The sequence below is a fragment of the Scyliorhinus torazame genome, chromosome 11, assembly GCF_047496885.1.
Source record: "Scyliorhinus torazame isolate Kashiwa2021f chromosome 11, sScyTor2.1, whole genome shotgun sequence".
Lineage (NCBI taxonomy): Eukaryota > Metazoa > Chordata > Chondrichthyes > Carcharhiniformes > Scyliorhinidae > Scyliorhinus > Scyliorhinus torazame.
The window spans coordinates 51,092,964-51,109,998 of NC_092717.1; the positions used below are offsets into that span (position 1 = coordinate 51,092,964).

At 47.2% G+C, this 17,035-nt stretch overlaps 1 protein-coding gene across 9 annotated transcripts in view; it reads left to right on the plus strand.

Annotated features, from left to right (window-relative positions):
- The window catches only part of sugct (succinyl-CoA:glutarate-CoA transferase), an 842,325-nt gene that overhangs the window by 364,106 nt on the left and 461,184 nt on the right, over positions 1–17,035 (plus strand). For all 9 annotated transcript variants that reach the window (XM_072467239.1, XM_072467242.1, XM_072467243.1 and 6 more), the window contains one exon: positions 16,794–16,896. In XM_072467239.1, the coding sequence (XP_072323340.1) occupies positions 16,794–16,896 (103 nt within the window). The remainder of the gene's footprint in view (positions 1–16,793; positions 16,897–17,035) is intronic.

Below are 17,035 nucleotides of genomic sequence, written 5' to 3' on the forward strand. Positions count from 1 at the left end.
CAGTATTACCAAACCACCCAACTGCCTACCCCAGTCCAAAAATACCCACCGAGTTTGATGTACCTTCCCCGCCCATATAAAGTTCAAAATCATCCTGTTTACCCTCATTACAAAAACAATTCAAGCAAGAGGATCAGGCCTTCTCTTGGCCAACTCTCCTCCCAGGTCTTGGAAGATACAGACTGTGTGGCCTTCCCAGGTACGTTTACGGGTCTCCTTGGCCCACTTCAGGATCCTCTCCTTGTTGAGGTATCGATGCAGCCTCGCAATAATTGCATGTGGTCGTGCTACTTTCGGCTTTCTCCCCAGTGACCGATGAGCCTGATCCGGTTTGGGAGAATAGTGGAAGACTCCTTCCCCCACCAGCTTCACAAACACTTTGGCTGCAAATTGCGTAGTACTCGTTCCTTCGGTACCTTCAGGTAGACTCATGGGGCGGGATTCTTCGTCCCGCCAGCCGGCCAATGGGGTTTACCATTGTGGACAGCCCCACATCATCGGGAAATCCTTGGGCATGGGTGCGCTGCTGGCGTAATGGAGAATCCCGACAGTGGAGAATCCAGGCCATGATCTTTACGTTTTGCTGCGTGAGTGGTTTTCAAGGTCGTCAGCCTTTTCCCATAACTTTTTCTGCGCTTCCGCCATTACCTGCATTTTGGCCTCTGAAGAGCCAATCCGATCCTTGTGGTCGCCCACTGATTCTCCAACCTCTGGATCGTCACCCTGTGCGACTCCAGACTCTGCTCTACTCTCTCCGGGGCCATTTTGATCGGTTCCACAGCTCTGGCAAGGTCCTCTGAGGCTGCTAATCTCTGCTTCCTGAAATCAGCTGAAACAAATTCGGTCAACTGTTCCGTCGACCACCGTGTAGGACCGTCCGGCATTTTTTCTTTTCCAGTGCCTCATGTATTCTCTTGCTCTGAGGGATGCACTTTGTTCCTCGATTTACCGTTCTTGGACATCCCCCGCTGATGGAGAAATACTGTTTCCGTAATCCTGTCCCTTTTTTTTAATAGCGTTCCCGAGAATCGGGCAGAAAAGGCCTTAAAAACGTCTTTGGATCGGAGCCATCTTGTGCGCGGCCACCTACTCCATGGCCGCCTGGCAACAAACCTATGTATTCACCCACTAAACAACAGAGAATATTGCAAGCCAACTCATCAAAGTCTTATTTTCATGATCAACATCCATGGGCCGGAATTTTATGGCTGTTCTCGCCAACGGGATGTTACAGTTCCACTGCAGGCAAATCCCTGCCATGGGTTTCCTGGCAGCGGGGGCTGCATATAATGGAAAACCCTCTTGACAGCTGTGTAATCTGCCAATGGCGGGCCTCCGCGAAACATGCCATGGGGGTGTGTGGAAAATCCTGCCCATAACGTCCACCACTCTATCTTCCTCAAAAATCAAGTAGTTGCTCAATAAGCATCATTGGGGCCATCCTATTTAAACTCCAGTAGGAGCTGCCACCTTACATAGGGCATTGTAAATAGTAAAGGCCAGTTTTATACTGCAATTACCAGTCTGGAGAGTGCTTCATGACCATTGCCTCTGGTCGAAGCTGGAGACAGGCTGGGAATGTCTCCGCCTTATTTTGGAGCAAGGTCCACATACAACCGGATATCCTTTACCATACATCCAAAAACTGAACACATCTGAAAACCGAACGCATCCAAAAAGCAAACATTCTTTCTGAACAGACCCCAATGTGAGCTGACACGAATCTCGCAGACAGGATCCTTCTGTGACCTGAGGTGAGTAATAAGTGTTAACAGGTAAGAAGTAGGGTGTGTGTGAGTTGGCCATTGAAGAAACAATCTAGTATTTGTAGACGATAGCTGGACTAAGCTTGGGCTATTGTAATGTAAGTAGGTCTAAGCCTATCCTATATAGGATCGATCCAAAAAACAAAAATGTCTGAGTACTGAAACACAATCAGCTCTAAGGGTTTGTGATAAAGGCCACATGGTCTTCACTTGGCCAAGAATTTCTCCCAGTTAACTGTTTAGATATTTGAAGTGTGGAAGAGAGAATTGCTGCTCTCTCAACATTTAACTTTGAAGCCAAGTAGGTTTACAAAGTCAGTCAAAACAGGTTTGACATCTCTTTTTCTCGGTGGATGTTGGCAATGTCCCTTTTGTTTTTATTGATGTACACTTTTGTGGGATGGAGACGTGCCTGTTTGAGTTTCGGTCGGTGGTGCTTTTGTTTTTGTGTTTTCTTGCTGTTGGGTGTTTGTTTGGGGATTGTTAGATGAGGGAGTTTGTTTGTATGAGCGGGGGGAGGGGAGCAAGGGAACAATAGGTGGGAGACTTCTTGGCGCCAGGGGTGGGGGCCACCAAGCTAGCTGGGTGAGCTAGATTGCGGAAGCACAGTGGCGGGGGGGGGGGGGTTGTATACGTTTAGTTTACCAGATGGGTTAGGTTTTAGAGTAGTGTTGCTGGGGGGGGATGGGTACTGCTGACGAGGGAGGGACATCGGTGGAGGGACACTGAGGAGGTCGGGGGTGGGGGCTGCCGTGGGGCGGGCCGAATGAGGTGCGGCGCAGGGGCTGGAGGCAGGCCCAAGCAAGGGATGGCTGATCGGGGGGGGGGGGGGCACTTTGCCCCCCAACTAGGCGGACATGGTAATGTTGCAGGAGACGCACCTTAGAGTAGTGGACCAGGTCAGGTTGAGGAAAGGCTGGATTAGTCAGGTTTTCCATTCGGGGCTTGATACAAAGACTAGAGGGGTTGCGATCTTGGTTAACAAGCGGGTGACATTTGAGGTTGGAAGAATAGTCTTGAATGTGGGAGGTCGATATATCATGGTTAGTGGCAAGCTGCAGGGGGTGAAGGTCATGCTGGTCAATGTATATGCGCCTAATTGGGATGATGGGGATTTTATGAAGAGGGTGCTAGGGAAGATTCCGGACCTGGACTCGCACAAGCTGATCATGGGTGGGGATTTTAATACGGTTATTGATCCCGTCCTGGACCGGTCATGCTCGAGAATGGGCAGGGTGCCAGCTTCACAGCTCCAGGGTCCCAGGTTCGATTCCGGCTTGGGTCACTGTCTGTGCGGAGTCTGCACATCCTCCCCGTGTGTGCGTGGGTTTCCTCAGGGTGCTCCGGTTTCCTCCCAAAGATGTGCAGGTTAGGTGGATTGGCCATGATAAATTGCCCTTAGTGTCCAAAATTGCCCTTAGTGTTGGGTGGGGTTCCTGCAGGATTGAGGACTGTGTACCGGACGTTATTGTGGAGGATCAGACTGGGTTCGTTAAGGGTAGGCAGCTGGTGGCCAATGTAAGAAGGCTGTTAAACAGCCCCCGGAAAGTAGGGAGGTTGAGGTAGTGGTTGCGATGGATGCGGAGAAAGCCTTTGACCAGGTTGAGTGGGATTATTTATGGGAGGTGCTGGAGCGGTTTGGGAAGGACTTTATTGACTGGGTTAGGTTGCTGTACCGGGCTCCGGTTGCCAGTTTACGGACAAACAGGACGATTTCGGACTATTCCAGACTGCACCGGGGGACGAGACAGCCATGCCTCTTCTCCCCACTGCTGTTTGCGCTGGCAATAGAGCCACTGGCAATTGCTCTGAGAGCCTCAAGGGGCTGGTCGAGGGGGGGGGGGGGGGGGGGGAGCACAGGGTCTCGCTGTATGCGGATGACCTACTGTTGTATGTATCAGACCCAATGGAGGGGATGGATGAAATTATGGGAATTTTAGGGGAATTCGGCCGGTTTACGGAGTATAAGCTCAATATGGGGAAGAGCGAGATGTTTGTGGTCCAGGCAAGAGGTCAGGAGAGGCAACTGGGGGAACTGCCATCCAGAGTGGTGGAAGACAGTTTCAGGTACCTAGGTATCCAAGTGGCGCGGGATTGGGACCGGCTACATAAATTGAACTTGGCCAGGCTGGTGGAGCAGATGAAGGAGGATTTCTGGAGATGGGATGCGCTCCCGTTGTCTCTGGCGGGCAGAGTTCAATCGGTAAAAATGACGGTCCTCCCGAGATTCCTATTCATTTTCCAATGACTCCCCATCTTCATCCTGCGGTCCTTTTTTAAGCGGATCAATAAAGTTATTGTGGGATTTGTATGGGTGGGCAAGTCCCCGCGAGTGAAGAGGGCAATGCTCGAGCGGAGTCGGGAGAGGGCGGGCTGGCACTGCCGAATTTCAGCAATTATTACTGGGTGGCTAATATAGTCATGGTGAGGAGGTGGCTGGTGGGGGGCAGCCGGCGTGGGTGCGCATGGAGGCGGCTTCTTGTAAGGGCACAAGTCTGGGGGCGTTGGTAACAGCGCCTCTGCCGTTCCCGCCGGCGCGGTACTCCACCAGTCCAGTCGTGGTGGCGGCCCTGACAGTCTGGGGGCAGTGGGGGAGACATGTGGGAGCAGAGGGGGCATCGGTGTGGTCCCCAATCTGCGATAATCACCGGTTTGCCCCAGGGAGGATGGATGGGGGGTTCCGAACTTGGCGGAGAGCGGGGATTGAGAGGATGGGGGCTTGTTCATAGAAGGAAGCTTCCCGAGTATGAAGGCGCTGGAGGAGAAGTTTGCATTGGCGGGGGGAAATGAATTTCGATTTCTGCAGGTGCGGGAGTTTCTGCGGAGGCAGGTACCAACTTTCCCACTCCTGCCACTAAGGGAGAGTCAGGATAGGGTGGTTTCTAGAGGATGGATAGGAGAGAGGAGCGTCTCGGACATATATAAAGAGCTTATGGGTTCGGAGGAGACGCAGACCGAGGAGCTGAAGCGAAAGTGGGAGGAGGAGCTGGGGGGCGTGGGGGGATGGAGGAGGGTCTTTGGGTGGACACGTTGGGGATGGTCAACGCGACCGCAACATGTGCCAGGCTCAGCCTGATCCAATTTACGGTTGTTCACCAGGCTCACCTGACAGTGGCCCGGATGAGCAGATTCTTTGGGGTGGAGGACAGGTGTGTGAAGTGTGCGTGGGGGGCCAGCAAACCATGTCCATATGTTCTGGGCATGCCCAAAACTGAGGGGATTTTGGCAGGGGTTTGCCGATGCCATGTCCAAGGTATTAAATACGAGGGTGGCAATGAGTCCAGAGGTGGCGATTTTTGGGGTGTCGCAGGATCGGGGAATCCAGGAGGAGAAAGAGGCAGACGTTCTGGCCTTTGCTCCCCTGGCAGCCCGGAGGCGGATACTATTAGCATGGAGAGACTCAAAGCCCCTAAAATTACAGACCTGGCTATCCAACATGGCTAGCTCTCTCTGCCTGGTGAAAATTAAGTTCGCCATGAGAGGATCTCTGTTAGGGTTCGCCTGGAGGTGGGAACAATTCGTCGACTTCTTCGCAGAGAATTATTCATCAGCAAAAGGGGAGGGGAGGGTGTTAGGCTAGCGTAGATTAGGGGGATAAGTTATGGTGGGACCTGTGGGAGAGGGAGGTGGTGTTTGCGCTATGTTAATATTTTCCTTGTTTTGTACATGTTGATTTTGTTGTTGTTACAATGCCAAAGAAATACCTCAATAACATGTTTATTAAAAAAAAAGAACAGGTTTGACATTACATTGGATTTATACCCAATGTGGTATCAAATAGAGATAACATGCATTTATATAGCACCATTGACATTAAAACGGTCACAGGACACGTCACAAGAAAATTAGATAGAAATTTACACTGGCCCAAAGGGGGAGATACTTGGTGGGATGACTAAAAACTTGGCTAAAGAGTTAGGTTTCGAGAAGGATCTTAAAGAAGGAGAGAGAGAGAGTGAGGTTTTGGGCCCAACTGAAATCACATCACCCAATGCTAGAATGAGGGCTGCACAGGAGGCCAGCATTGGCGCATTGTTGAGTTTTCAAAGTGGTGGAGAGTTGCATGAGGTTACAGAGATAGCAAGATGTAACACCATGGAGTGAGTTGAACATGAGGATGAGAAATTTAAATTTGAGGTGTGGGGGACCGTGAACCAATGTAGGACAGCGGCCGTGGGATGAATGGGCTGGTGTGAGTTAGGATAGGGATGGATTTTTTCTATGTTCACAAATAAACAGTTTTACCTGTGCCTGCACTAACACAGAAAAAGATAGAAATTTGACCAGGAAGAAATTGTAACCCTCTGGAAAATGACTCTTCCGAATGAAATTGGAAGTAACTATGACAACTTGGCAGTGACTCCACAAAAAGATCAGCCATGATCTTATTGAATGAGAGAGCAGGCTCGAGAGGCTAGATGGCCTGCTCCTGCTCCTAGTTCTTATGTTCTTTTTCCTCTTTCTCCAGTATTCTCTCCCAATGTTTCATTTCATTTTCTTCCAGTCCTTCTCCACTTTTTCTCAGATTTGCTCTCACTCATCATTTCTCTCTGTATTGTCTCCATTGTATATTCTCTCCATTGGCTCAGAGTGGCATGCCCTTAGCTCTTCATTTGACGTGGCCTCTATCCAGGCACTGATGCTCATTAAGACCCATGTCTGGTGATAATGCACTGATGATAGTAGCATGGCTTAACCTTTTCTTTAAGGAATGATAGGTGCTTTATGGAATCTAGTAAGTGTTAAAAATTAATTATTTTGCATACAACAAAAGTAAGGTGAAAAAACAGGAAAACAAACTTTCTGGCATTTATCTTTTTTCTGAAATACTTAACTAAAGAGTTTTTAGACCGATTTTTCTCAGCTCTGTGGTGGTGGATTTGGTGACAGGGTGAGCGAGCCAGAAAAATTGCACAAAAAAAGAAACAGGCTCCCAGTGTGCTTCCGCCTTCTCGTAATTTCCCTGGAGGCGGGCCCGGAGCAGTGACAGCCACTGGCCTGGCAGTAGCAAAACTGCAAATATACAAATTAAGGAGCCACGACAACTACTATTGCAGCAGCACAGCAATTTTGGTGGTGCCATGTGGGCCACCCGCAGTGTCAACAATGCAGAAGAGGTGGCTACATAGTGGGAGCTCAAGGATGTATTATAGCTGAATGAGATCTAAATGATTCTCCTATAACAGTCTTGATGTTACATGTGAAGTTTCTGGAAATGGATGTCTCTCCATCATAATGTTAGACTTAGGAATGTTCATTGATGACTGCACAGTGTTCAGTACCTTTTGTCACTCCTCAGATACAGAAGCAGTCCATGAACCCATGCAGCAGTGTTCACCCCATGGCAATATTCAGGCTTGGGTTGATAATGGCAAACTCCAACAAGGGGAATCTAACCATCTCTCCTTGATGTTCAATGGCACTACCATCGCTGCAACCCCCATTGTCAAAATTCTGGAATCGGGGATACTATTTGTCAGAAAATTAACTGGATCAGGATCAGCCATGTTAATACTGTGGCTGCAAGAGCAGGCTGGGAATTCTGTGGTGACTAATTTGCCTCCTGTCTCCCCAAAGCCTTGTCCAAGACACGAGTCATGAGTATGGTGGAATCCTCTCCACTTGCTTGGGTGAGTGCAGATCCAACAACACTTAAGAAGCTGAACACCATCCAAGCCAAAGCAGTCTATTTGTTTGGCACCCCATTCCGCCATTGTAAATGTTCATTCCCTCCACCACCAACACCCAGTGGCTGCTGTCTATACCATATACAAGATGCACTACGGCAACTTGCCAAGGCTACTCCAATAACACCTTCCAAAAACCTGAGACCTCATAAAACCTAGATGGGCAAGGAAAACAGACACATGGAACATCGCCGCTTGCAAGTTCCCCTTCAAGTTCCATAACTTCCTGACTCGGAAATATTGTCCTGTTCTTTTGCTAGGTCAGAATTCTGCAACTCCCTTCCGAACAGCACATTGGGTCTACCTACAGGTTAGGTAAAGTCACCATAGCCTCAGATGACCACAGGCTGCTTTCACCTTTGAGGGGGAGAGCTGACTGGTGGTGATGATCCAGCAGAGGGCAGTAGAACAGAGCTGCTGATTGGCTGTTGCGGGGGAAATTTGCATACGTCCGTGTACGCGCCCTAACTTGAAGGTGTACCTCAGCAAGAGACCCTAGCTGTTCAAGTGAAGACGAGCATCCAGCAGAGGGCAGTAGAGCGGAGCTGCTGATTGGCTGTTGTGTGGGAAATCTGCATACGTCCGTGTGTTCACCCTAACTTGAAGGTGGTTTGTGGAGGCGCTGTTGTCAAGTGACACTTATACCCGAAACACTTCTTCAGTGTTTCCCTCCCTGCCCCCTCCTCTAACCAACAAAAAACAACCGCTGTAAAGATCAAGAGGAAGGCTCGAGGGCAGGTAGAAGTCAAAAGAAGTTGAACCGTGACGTCACAGCCTGCAGGTAAGGGACTGGCTGGTGACTGGTAAGTAGTTTTTCTTTTATTTTCCCTCGGGTGTTATCGTGCGGGCGCAGAGGTTGCATAGTGAGTGCTTGTTGAGAAGGGGAGTGAATAACAGGTAAGCTCTTTCTTTCATTTTCTTTTTTTATCTAGAGGGGATGGCAGGGAAGGTAGTGCAATGTTCCTCCTGCAGAATGTTTGAAGTGAGGGACGCCGTCAGTGTCCCTGCTGATTTCATCTGTGGGAAGTGCACCCATCTCCAGCTCCTCAGAAACCGCGTTAGGGAACTAGAGCTGGAACTGGATGAACTTCGGATCATTCGGGAGGCAGAGGTGGTCATAGATAGAAGCTTCAGGGATGTAGTTGCTCCGAAGAATCAAGATAGATGGGTGACGGTGAGAGGGGCTGGGAGGAAGCAGTCAGTACAGGGATCCCCTGTGGTCATTCCCCTTAGTAACAAGTATACCGCTTGGATACTGTTGGGGGGGGGGACACTTACCAGGAGTAAGCCATGGGGTACAGGTCTCTGGCACAGAGTCTGTCCCTGTTGCTCAGAAGGGAAGGGGGGAGAGGAGTAGAGCATTAGTCATTGGAGACTCCATAGTTAGAGGGATAGATAGGAGATTCTGTGGAATAAGAGAGACTCGCGGTTGGTATGTTGCCTCGCAGGTGCCAGGATGCGTGATGTCTCGGATCGTGTTTTCGGGATCCTTAAGGGAGAGGGAGAGCAGCCCCAAGTCGTGGTCCACATAGGTACCAACAACATAGGTAGGAAAAGGGATAGGGATGTAAGGCAGGAATTCGGGGAGCTAGGGTGGAAACTTAGATCTAGGACAAACAGAGTTATTATCTCTGGGTTGTTACCCATGCCACGTGATAGCTAGACGAGGAATAGGGAGAGAGAGGAGTTGAACACGTGGCTACAGGGATGGTGCAGGAGGGAGGGTTTCAGATTTCTGGATAATTGGGGCTCATTCTGGGGTCCGTGGGACCTCTACCTGGACCAGAGGGGTACCAATATCCTGGGGGGGGGAAATTTGCTTATGCTCTTCGGGAGGTTTTAAACTAGTTCAGCAGGGGCTTGGGAACCTGAATTGTAGTTCCAGTATACTGGAGGTTGAGACTAGTGAGGTCACGAGTAAGGTTTCAAAGTTGCAGGAATGTACCGGCAGGCAGGAAGGTGGTTTAAAGTGTGTCTTCTTCAATGCCAGGAGCATCCGGAATCAGGTGGGTGAACTTGCGGCATGGGTTGGTACCTGGGACTTCGATGTTGTGGCCATTTCGGAAACCTGGATAGAGCAGGGACAGGAATGGTTGTTGCAGGTGTCGGGGTTTAGATATTTCAGTAAGCTCAGGGAAGGTGGTAAAAGAGGGGGAGGGGTGGCATTATTAGTCAAGGACAGTATTACGGTGGCAGAAAGGACGTTTGATGAGGACTCGTCTACTGAGGTAGTATGGGCTGAGGTTAGAAACAGGAAACGAGAGGTCACACTGTTAGGGGTTTTCTATAGGCCTCCGAAAAGTTCCAGAGATGTAGAGGAAAGGATTGCAAAGATGATTCTGGATAGGAACGAAAGCAACAGGGTAGTTGTTATGGGGGACTTTAACTTTCCAAATATTGACTGGAAACGCTATAGTTCGAGTACTTTAGATGGGTCTGTTTTTGTCCAATGTGTGCAGGAGGGTTTCCGGACACAGTATGTAGATAGGTCAACGAGAGGCGAGGCCATATTGGATTTGGTACTGGGTAATGAACCAGGACAGGTGTTAGATTTAGAGGTAGGTGAGCAGTTTGGTGATAGTGACCACAATTCGATTAAGTTTACTTTCGTGATGGAAAGGGATAGGTATATACCACAGGGCAAGAGTTATATCTGGGGGAAAGGCAATTATGATGCGATGAGGCAAGACTTAGGATGCATCGGATGGAGAGGAAAACTGCAGGGGATGGGCACAATGGAAATGTGGAGCTTGTTCAAGCTACTGAGGTCCTTGATAAGTATATACCTGTCAGGCAGGGAGGAAGTGGTCGAGCAAGGGAATCGTGGTTTACTAAAGTAGTTGAATCACTTGTCAAGAGGAAGCAGGAGGCTTATGTAAAGATGAGACATGAAGGTTCAGTTAGGGCGCTCGAGAGTTACAAGTTAGCTAGGAAGGACCTAAAGAGAGAGCTAAGAAGAGCCAGGAGGGGACATGAGAAGTCTTTGGCAGGTAGGATCAAGCATAACCCTAAAGCTTTCTACAGATATGTCAGGAATAAACGAATGACTAGAGTAAGAGTAGGGCCAGTCAAGGACAGTAGTGGGAAGTTGTGCTTGAAGTCCGAGGAGATTGGAGAGGTGCTAAATGAATATTTTTTGTCAGTATTCACACAGGAAAAAGACAATGTTGTCGAGGAGAATACTGAGATTCAGGCTACTAGACTAGGAGGGCTTGAGGTTCATAAGGAGGAGGTGTTAGCAATTCTGAAAAGTGTGAAAATAAATAAGTCCCCTGGGCCGGATGGGATTTATCCTAGGATTCTCTGGGAAGCTAGCGAGGAGACTGCTGAGCCTTTGGCTTTGCTCTTTAAGTCATCTTTGTCGACAGGAATAGTGCCAGAAGACTGGAGGATAGCAAATGTTGTCCCCTTGTTCAAGAAGGGGAGTAGAGACAACCCTGGTAACTATAGACCAGTGAGCCTTATTTCTGTTGTGGGCAAAATCTTGGAAAGGTTTATAAGAGATAGGATGTATAATCATCTGGAAAGGAATAATTTGATTAGAGATAGTCAACACGGTTTTGTGAAGGGTAGGTCGTGCCTCACAAACCTTATTGAGTTCTTTAAGAAGGTGACCAAACAGGTGGATGAGGGTAAAGCAGTTGATGTGGTGTATATGGATTTCAGTAAAGCGTTTGATAAGGTTCCCCACGGTAAGCTACTGCAGAAAATACGGAGGCATGGGATTTAGGGTTATTTAGCAGTTTGGATCAGAAATTGGCTAGCTGGAAGAAGACAATGGGTGGTGGTTGATGGGAAATGTTCAGACTGGAGTCCAGTTACTAGTGGTGTACCACTAGGATCTGTTTGGGGCCACTGCTGTTTGTCATTTTTATAAATGACCTGGAGGAGGGCGTAGAAGAATGGGTGAGTAAATTTGCAGACGACACTAAAGTCGGTGGAGTTGTGGACAGTGTGGAACGATGTTACAAGTTACAGAGGGACATAGATAAGCTGCAGCGCTGGGCTGAGAGGTGGCAAATGGAGTTTAATGCAGAAAGGTGTGAGGTGATTCATTTTGGAAGGAATAACAGGAAGACAGAGTACTGGGCTAATTGTAAGATTCTTGGCAGTGTGGATGAGCAGAGAGATCCCGGTGTCCATGTACATAGATCCCTGAAAGTTGCCACCCAGGTTGAGAGGGTTGTTAAGAAGGCGTACGGTGTGTTAGCTTTTATTGATAGAGGGATTGAGTTTTGGAGCCATGAGGTCATGTTGCAGCTGTACAAAACTCTGGTGCGGCCACATTTGGAGTATTGCATGCAATTCTGGTCGCCGCATTATAGGAAGGATGTGGAAGCATTGGAAAGGGTGCAGAGGAGATTTACCAGAATGTTGCCTGGTATGGAGGGAAGATCTTATGAGGAAAGGCTGAGGGACTTGAGGCTGTTTTCGTTAGAGAGAAGAAGGTTAAGAGGTGACTTAATTGAGGCATACAAGATGATCAGAGGATTGGATAGGGTGGACAGTGAGAGCCTTTTTCCTCGGATAGTGATGTTTAGCACGAGGGGACATAGCTTTAAATTGAGGGGAGATAGATATAGGACAGATGTCAGAGGTAGGTTCTTTACTCAGAGAGTAGTAAGGGCGTGGAATGCCCTGCCTGCAACAGTAGTGGACTCGCCAACACTAAGGACATTCAAATGGTCATTGGATAGACATATGGACGATAAGGGATTAGTGTAGATGGGCTTTAGAGTGGTTTCACAGGTCGGCGCAACATCGAGGGCCGAAGGGCCTGTACTGCGCTGTAATGTTCTATGTTCTATGATTTAATCTGAGGATCACCACACCTCAGGCGAGGGGCAAGGTTGAAAAGGCGGGCCTTCAGGAGTCTATCTACACCGCATGGGCTGCAGCGGTTCAAGAAGGAATCTCACCGCTACTTTCTCAACAGCAATTATGGATAGGCAATAAATAGCAGTGTTGTTCATATCCCAAAAATGAATGAGAAAACACAAATAGAGCGTTGCCAGTTTTCTTGTAGTGGGCTGCGCTGTCTGCACTTTCCACTCACAGAACCTGCTTGCCAATTTTGATTGGACAGCGAACACGGAGCTAGTTGACAATCGACCATCTCCTGTAAAACTCAACCAGAAATTGTCCTCCTGTCTCCAAGGTTCATGACCTAGAAATGACCCGGATGTCAGATTCTCGACACTCGAGGCAAAATTCAGCCCTTATTTCTTTAGTGTGTTTGGTTTTATATTTTGTCTCCTTTGGTTATGGTGGCATGTTAATGAACGTTAGCGAATGTCAAGAAGCTTTCACATTATAAAGCAAAATAATACATTGGCCATCCTGTAACAAAAATAACATTTTGTCTAAAAGTTAGCTTGATAATGAGCTCCTTTAATTCCGTCATGGTGCACAAGATGTTAAAGAATTTTCCAGAAGTATTTTCCAGTACATTTTTTAAATGCTTTTTCACCAGTCTGTTGTCTCGCTGACATTTAGGGAAGAAACAAGCAATTCAGCTCAAATGTAAACATCTTGTTTAATTTTATTGAAATTGTTTTTTTTACCACCAGCTTATTTTTCATTTTAACAGCCGTTATTTAAATTCAGTGGGTCAGGGTGATTTTTATTCTAAGTTGTGGCAACAAAATTCTTGACTATAGTAAGGCTAACGAGCTTCCATATAGTGACAGAGCAAGGAAATAACTACTACATAGGAAAACTGCACTGTAGTCGCGGACTATTTTTTTTTTTTGTTAACTACTTTGCATAATTTAATTACACGAGTCTACAAGACAGAAACCGGCCATTTGGTCCAAAATGGTTTTTGCTCCACATTAGTCACCTCCCATCTCTCTTCATTTAACCGTATCAGCATACCCTTCTATTCTTTTCTCCCTCACGGACATCCCTTGATGTTTCTTAAATGTATGACATTTGCTTCAAACATTCCTTTGTGCATTATTCTATTTTCTTACCTCACTTTGGATAAAGATGTGCCTCCTCTGTGCTTTCCTTGGATTGCCGCATTGGTGTAGTGGCGGGGCTTAAACGTTTCGTTGATCCTGAGAGACATGCCCTCGAAAGTCTTAAGCCCCTGGCAGGGTCATCCATGATGGTAAGGTCGAAGGGGAGGAACCAGACAAAGCGCAATCCAAAACAAGTCCTCAACGGTGGATCAGCGGTCGATACTTGTATGGTATCAACGGCTGCGATGGAGGATGAAAGCCACAGCAGTAGGGAGATCCCAGTCATCGAGGTTCCCTTACCACTGGAATTGGATCTACCCTCTATCAAAGATCATGGGCGCGATTTAACCAATAGGTTTCTACGTTTGGTTTTGAAGCGAGATGGAATTTTCCACGAGCTTCCCGACGCTCGGTCTAGTGAGGCCGTTACCACTATAAAACGTTAATTGGTTCACTGAACGAGGCCTCCACAGACTTGATGTCCCGCTGGTTGATTCGCCGAGACCGTGCTCGTCAGCCCCCCCCCCCCCACTAACAAGGGAGGGCAGCACTTTAACCATCCCTGCCCAGCCAACCCCACTCAGCTGGCAGCCATGCCACCGAGAAGACCACTTGTGAGCTGTAGCTTGTGAGATGCCACACAAGTCCCGGCTCAAGCCATGGAATGATCCTGAGGCATGGAGGTTCAGGCCTGTGGTTACCTTGATGGCCACGAGGAGCGGATATCCTCCTCTTCCACATGGTGCCTAGTCCGCAAGGACATGGCAGAGGTGCCGCACCGTGGACTTGTTCAGGCGGAGCCTGCTGCGGCACACGGTGTCAGTCATCTGTTTAAAAGACCAGCGACGCCTATACACCATGGGCCGTTACTGGCTTACCCCTCTGGGTCCGTCCCTGGCCTGATGAGCGGCCGGGTCCTCAGGGTGTGGGGCCTAAGTGCAATTCGCTCCTTAAATCGCGCCCATGTGTTTGCTGAGGTGCAAGAGGAAGCCACTTCAAAGACGCTCTGAAGGCTTACCTCAAGAAATTCAACATCGGTGTCAATGCCTGGGAGACTCTTGCTCAGAAGAGACCTACTTGGAGGAACTCCAGATTGAAGGGACACAATTCTGAGAGAACACTCGATGGCAAATGAAGGCCTGGAAAAGAAGCCTGAGAAAGGAATGCCGGTGATCTAGAGTCCAAGGATCGATCCCACCTCCTGGAAACACTTGCTAAGTGTACAGTTCTAGGATCCGGCTCATCAGCCATGCAGGAATGCACAAAACCCATAGCCAGTAACATGGAATTTCTTAGATGGACAATCACACTCATTAACGAAGAAGAAGAACTTGATTAATTGGTGACTTTTATGTTTATGGACCCTAGTTTTTGTATCCCGTATAATTAGACACATCTTCTCTATATCTACACTATTGAACCCTGCAATATTATAAAGACCTCTATCATCATCTCTGAGCTTTCTCTTTTGTAGAGAAAAAATCTCTAACTTGTTCAGTCTTATCCTGATCACTAGAACCTCTCAGATCTGGTACATAGAACATACAGTGCAGAAGGAGGCCATTCGGCCCATCAAGTCTGCACCGACCCACTTAAGTCCTCACTTCCACCCTATCCCCGCAACCCAATAACCCCTCCTAATCTGTGAAGCCACAGTGTTATCCACTTGTGCTACCGTGCTGCCTTACTATCCTTAGGAGCAAGCAAAGCCTAATAACTAACATAAAATAATAGATTGTGTTACTCTTATTATTTGCTTATTCTGCTTTTGGTTAATAGAATCATAGAATCTACAGTGCAGATGATGACCATTTGTCCCATCGGTTCTGCACCGGCTCTTGGGAAGAACACCATACTTCAGCCCATGCCTCCACCCTATCCCGGTAACCCCACCTAACCTTTTTGGACACTAATGGCAATTTAGTATGGCCAATCCACCTAACCTGCACATCTTTGGATTGTGAAAGGAAACCGGAGCACACGGAGGAAACCCACGCGGAGAAAGTGTAAACTCCACACAGTCACCCGAGATGGGAATTGAACCCAGGCAGCTGGACCTGTGAGGCAGCAGTGCTAACCACTGTGCCACAGTGTCACCCACGGTTTTCTTTTGGCAGTTCATAAACCTATGTCAAAGTTTATCATCGTGCACTTCTGCCACCTTCTGAAAATGAGGAAAATTATGTGAGCAAGTGATTAACTCAGTAGCTGATGTGAACTGAAAAGTGTTTCCTATCAGATCCCTGAAGGCAGTAATATCTGGAGACAAAAGTCATAAAGAAACCCAAAAGTGGAACACCTCTATTATCTGTAACAATTGGGCGGCCTGGTAGAAGTGGAAATTGGCAGCTAAACGAGCACTAACAAAGTTGTATCCTCCGTGAGCATTAGGCATAAGACTGAATGCAGAGGAAAGATTGAATGTTGTCTTTTATGGACTGTGAAGTTGAATTATGTCGGAGAGGTAGAGGTCAAGACAAATGGCCTGTGCAGTAAGATGGCATCTTATGCAACGCTTTGTTCTTAAAAAATTCTGTCAGATGATTGGACTGGGGATCACAGAAATATAGAGCACAGAAGGAGGCTTTTCAGCTCATTACGCCTGTCCCAGGTCTTTGAAAGAGCGACTCAATTAGTTCCACTCCCTTGCATTTTCGTCAAATGGATTTCTTTTTGAGTATATATCGAAATTGCTCTCGAAAATTACTGTTGAATCTGATCCCCCTTTCATGCAGTGCATCACAGATTATAACAACTCGGTGTAAAAATATCACCCTTAATTCCCCCTTTCTTTGCTAATTACCTTAAATCTGTGTCCTCCAGTTATCAACACTCTGTCAAGATAATGGATGGTCCACTGCACCACAAAATGCCTGTTTCCTACACTGCCCTGATATTTATAACTCTTCAACCCTCTTTTGGAAAGTACTTTATAATATCAAAGTAATGTTCTTATCATTTGCACAGCATCCAGTTTCAAAGGCCTCAATACAGCTCCAGAATTTATCTTAAAACAAATATGAATTTGAGATTCTTTTCTGCAGCTTAGAAAATCTGTTGTGTTTCACTTCAAATGGGAATATTTATCTTTGGAATAACAGTTTGAAAGATAAAGTTAAGCAGCTTCATTAAAAAAAAAAAAGGTTTCTGCGGGCAATATATTTTTGCTTGCAATGTAAAATGTTGGTTCCATTCAAATGAAGGAAACATCTGATCTGGAGAATATCATCTCGCAGCCTCAGGGCAGAGTTTAGTTTTGCAAAGAAATGTGTATCTTTATTTTATTGCTGGCTACTGCAAATTAAGTGATATACTGCTGTACATTTTCAAAATCAGCACATCAAGTCTAAACCGCAGAATTCTTCTTTGCTTAGATTTCGAGACAAGACAACGCAAAACTGGTTGGAACTGTTTGAAGGTAGTGGTGTACCATATGGCCCAATAAACAGCATTCAACAAGCGTTCTCTGAACCTCAGGTCAGTTCATTGCTTTATCTTGCATACAAACGAGAAAATGGAACTGAAAGTAACATCAGCTGGATGGAAAATTGCCTTACTTTGATGTGGGTTTCATCTGTTTATCAGATTATTTAGAGAGAAACAAATCACAATGCCT